Source organism: Mchenga conophoros, linkage group LG16 (assembly GCF_057382185.1).
Source record: "Mchenga conophoros isolate Kocher_MC1m ecotype Shallow Benthic linkage group LG16, M_conophoros_male_GT1.1, whole genome shotgun sequence".
Classification (NCBI taxonomy): Eukaryota; Metazoa; Chordata; class Actinopteri; order Cichliformes; family Cichlidae; genus Mchenga; species Mchenga conophoros.
In genome coordinates, this window is record NC_140541.1 from 9,867,295 (window position 1) to 9,872,449 (window position 5,155).

Genomic DNA, 5,155 nt, shown 5'->3' on the forward strand with positions numbered 1-5,155 from the left:
TTTTTTCTTTGCTTTTATACTAATCCTATACTAGTTCCAGGGATTTAAAACAAATGGATGGGCAAACAAAATGAAGTGCATAGGACTAAACGTCAATTCGTCAGATTCCCTGAAGTTGTTTACATGTTAGTAGAGAACTTAATGAGTCCCATAGAGGATGGAAGGTTTTCTGATAAAACAAAGCCACAAAACAGAGTCAATTACTTACCTTCTTAGTTCAGTGCAGGAAATATATTACTACAGTACTTTAAAGCATTGTTTATTTAATGGATGTTGAATTAAATGTAACATTGTTAACTCTTGGTGGGTTTGCAGAATTGCACAAATACAGATATCTTTATTTTGTGGTTATATTCACATTATATATTCTGATACTCTGCTTTAATTCCATTATAGTGTACCTTATTTGGACTTGCAAAAACCTTCATGAGCCAATGTATATTTTTATTGCAGCTTTGTTAATCAACTCTGTTCTTTACAGCATGATTATCTATCCGAAGCTCTTATCTGATGTTTTGTCTGAAAAACAGACTATATCGTATCCACTCTGTCTCTTCCAAGGATTCTCATATTACACCTCAGCTGTGTCAGAGTTTTTACTGTTGGCAGCAATGGCATATGACAGGTATGTGTCTATATGCAAACCCCTGCAATATCCAGTTATTATGAATAGAATAACTATTTATGTATGTGTGATTTTAGCTTGGCTTATACCTGCTTTTGAGATTGCAGTGTCATTTGTGCTGTATTCGAATGTCAAACTCTGTAGCTTTACTCTGACAGCAATTTTTTGTAACAATTCATTTTACAGGCTTCAGTGTGTGCCCTCGGTTGTAATATCTATATATGGTGTGGTCATGTTGATAAATATGACCTTTCTACCAATGCTTTTCATACTTTTTTCATATATCAGAATTCTAAGAATATCTTACAGTTGTTGCAGAGAAACAAGGAGAAAAGCTCTAAAGACATGTTTACCCCACTTGCTGGTGTTAATCAACTTTTCCTGTTTTTTTTTCTTTGATATAATTATAGTTAGACTGGAATCTGATCTATCAAACACTGTACGCTTGACATTGACGTTTCAGTCAATTTTATTCCATCCTCTTTTAAATCCAATCATATATGGACTCAAAGTGAATGAAATTTTTAAACACATCAAGATGTTGTTGTGTCAGGTTTAACAACACTGGTATTACTGCACCATTATCAAATGTATGGGATTTCATTGTAATGTGAGTTAGTTAAAAGAGTTTCTTATCTCTGATTTGACATGCAAGATAGAAGGACAGAGATCAACATTTATATAAACGTTGATCTCTGTCCTTCTACTGACAACAAGACGATAAACATAATGGTCATAAAACAAAGATAAACAATTTCTTAAACTCTTGCTGGTAATGTTTGAAGTCTAAGCAGCTCATATGCCTGCTTTTCACATTTTTCCTTCTTTTTTGTCACAGGTTATCTTTTACTATTGTGGGTTGTAAGCGCAAAAAATAATTTAGTTAATTGCTACCTCTCTCTCTCTCTCTCTCTCTCTCTCTCTCTCTCTCTATATATATATATATATATATATATATATATATATATATATATATATATATATATATAGTACTGTGCAAAAGTTTCAGGCAGGTGAGAAAAAAATGCTGTAAATAAAGAATGCTCTCAAAAATGGAGGTGTTAATTATATATTTTCATCAATCAAGATGGATGATCAACATGATCCATTTTCAGATAAATGTTTTTCAACTTTTTCATATTTTTTCATTTTTACTTTATTACTGATTCTTATTTGCAATATGCTACAAGTGCAACATAGATGGAATAAGTAGTAACACTTTATAACTGTTGCTTAAGGCCCTGCATCTTCATCTCTTGTCACATATTATTGTTCTCTGTGGGTTATAAACCAAACAGATGTATGTAGAAAAACAATCTTGAAAAGTACAATCCCAGTTACAAAAACTGGGGACACTGTGTAAAATGTAAAAAACAAAAAAACTAAACAAAACAGAATTTAATAATTTGCCATTCTCATAAACCCATATTTTACTCACAATAGAACATGAGAAACATATCAAATGTTTGTTTGCTTTAGGGCTAATACCTCATGATTGGCATTGCAAATTTCTGTTTTTTTCCATACTGTATAGAGTGTATTGTAGGTAAGTTTTGGAAGTAGAGTGTTACTCTGATACTATCAGATACAGCACTTCCTCACAAACCCTCACAGGAATGTGGCATTGATCATAAATCTGTTGTTATGGCATGCACTCTACACCCCTTCTTTAACTCTACAGGCCTGACCAGAGCATAAGAGGTGGTTGTCATGGTAACGAGGGTGTTGCCTGCAAAAGGGCGTCTCCATATAGCGAGATGCCCAGAGAGCTGCAGAAGAAGAAACATGAGCTGGTATGAGACCTAAGGCCACTCTCAGCTCATTTGACCAATCATGTTAACATTCAGTTTCTTTGATTCATAAAAGTGTATACCGCCCTGGCACAGTGCCTTTGTCTCTGAGCCAGAGAAAGGAGATCCATGGCGCCATGTAAAACAATTAAAAATTCTAAATATTTCGATGATAAATTGTGAAAACTTAAAATTGGAGCATATTGTCTTCTCTCTCATAAAAAAGCCCTCAACAGTTTCTTAGTTTAGCTTTCAATTCAATTCAATTCAATTCAACAAAAGTCGCCTCAAGGCGCTTCATAAATACAGAGAAAAACCCAACAATCATATGACCCCCTATGAGCAAGTACTTTGGCGACAGTGGGAAGGAAAAACTCCCTTTTAACAGGAAGAAACCTCCGGCAGAACCAGGCTCAGGGAGGGTCGGCCATCTGCTGTGACCGGTTGGAGTGGGAGAAGGAAAACAGCATAAAGACATGCTATGGAAGAGAGACAAAGGTTAATAACAGATATGATTCAATGCGTCTCTCGGCTGGCCTGGGAACGCCTTGGTATTCCCCCGGATAAGCTGGAGGAGGTGGCTGGGGAGAGGGAGGTCTGGGCCTCTTTGCTTAGGCTGCTGCCCCCGCGACCCGGCCCCGGATAAAGCGGATGAAGATGGATGGATGATTCAATGCAGAGAGGTCTATTAACACATAGTGAGTGAGAAAGGTGACTGGAAAGGAAAAACTCAATGCATCATGGGAAAACCCGGCAGCCTACGTCTATTGCAGCATAACTAAGGGAGGATTCAGGGTCACCTGGTCCAGCCCTAACTATATGCTTTAGCAAAAAGGAAAGTTTTAAGCCTAATCTTAAAAGTAGAGATAGTGTCTGTCTCCCGAATCCAAACTGGAAGCTGATTCCACAGAAGAGGGGCCTGAAAACTGAAGGCTCTCCCTCCCATTCTACTTTTAAATACTCTAGGAACAACAAGTAGCCTGCAGAGCGAGAGCGAAGTGCTCTAATAGGGTGATATGGTACTACAAGGTTTGATTGATTGATTGAATCTTTATTTTGAACATGTTGAAAAAGTATAAAAAAAATAAAATAGAATTAAAAGAGACAAATGAACAAAGCAAACAAAGCAAACAAAAGGAAAACGAGCAACCACAACTCCAAATAACGTCCATGTTCAAAAAGGAGCAGGAAGAAGCATAAGCTTATTTAATCCCACCCCTTTTCCACTATCTAGTATCAATAGACTACAGAAATACCTCCTTGTAATTACATTATATGTTATGTGTAATTTTTTTTTTTTTTAATATATACACATGTTTCTATCTATCCATACCTACGTATATACACACATACGCACATATACACATTTTCAATAACCCCATTAACACCTGAAGGATACACAACCTACAATTTTATATATATTTAATATATATATATATATATATATATATATATATATATATATATATATATATATATATATATAAACAAACACCCAGCACGCCCCTGCGGGCAGTTTATCCTTCAAGCTCGGGTCCTCTACCAGAGGCCTGGGAGCTTGAGGGTCCTGCGCAGTATCTTAGCTGTTCCCAGGACTGCGCTCTTCTGGACAGAGATCTCCGATGTTGTTCCTGGGATCTGCTGGAGCCACTCGCCTAGCTTGGGAGTCACCGCACCTAGTGCTCCGATTACCACGGGGACCACCGTTACCTTCACCCTCCACATCCTCTCGAGCTCTTCTCTGAGCCCTTGGTATTTCTCCAGCTTCTCGTGTTCCTTCTTCCTGATATTGCTGTCATTCGGAACCGCTACATCGATCACTACGGCCATCTTCTTCTGTTTGTCTACCACCACTATGTCCGGTTGGTTAGCCACCACCATTTTGTCCGTCTGTATCTGGAAGTCCCACAGGATCTTAGCTCGGTCATTCTCCACCACCCTTGGGGGCATCTCCCATTTTGACCTCGGGACTTCCAGGTTATACTCGGCACAGATGTTCCTGTACACTATGCCGGCCACTTGGTTATGGCGTTCCATGTATGCCTTGCCTGCTAGCATCTTGCACCCTGCTGTTATGTGCTGGATTGTCTCTGGGGCATCTTTACACAGCCTGCACCTGGGGTCTTGCCTGGTGTGATAGACCCCAGCCTCTATGGATCTTGTGCTCAGAGCTTGTTCTTGTGCTGCCATGATTAGTGCCTCTGTGCTGTCTTTCAGTCCAGCTTTGTCCAGCCACTGGTAGGATTTCTGGATATCAGCCACCTCCTCTATCTGCCGGTGGTACATACCGTGCAGGGGCCTGTCCTTCCATGATGGTTCCTCGTCTCCCTCCTCTTTCTTGGGTTTCTGCTGCCTGAGGTATTCACTGAGCACTCGGTCAGTTGGGGCCATCTTCCTAATGTATTCTTGGATGTTCGTTGTCTCATCCTGGACTGTGGTGCTGACACTCACCAGTCCCCGGCCCCCTTCCTTCCGCTTAGCGTACAGCCTCAGGGTGCTGGATTTGGGGTGAAACCCTCCATGCATGGTAAGGAGCTTTCTTGTCTTTATGTCAGTGGCTTCTATCTCCTCCTTTGGCCAGCCTATTACCCCAGCAGGGTACCTGATCACGGGCAGGGCGTACGTGTTGATGGCCCGGATCTTGTTCTTACCATTCAGCTGACTCCTCAGGACTTGCCTGACCCTCTGCAGGTACTTGGTGGTTGCAGCTTTTCTAGCGGCCTCTTCATGGTTCCCATTC

At 40.0% G+C, this 5,155-nt stretch overlaps 1 protein-coding gene across 1 annotated transcript; it reads left to right on the forward strand.

Moving 5' to 3' along the window:
- The first annotated feature begins 266 nt into the window (after window positions 1-266).
- Window positions 267-1,184, forward strand: LOC146556285 (olfactory receptor 6N2-like). The gene has a single exon (XM_085249377.1). The coding sequence runs from the start codon at window positions 267-269 to the stop codon at window positions 1,182-1,184; it is 918 nt and encodes a 305-aa protein (XP_085105503.1).
- The last annotated feature ends 3,971 nt before the right edge of the window (window positions 1,185-5,155 follow it).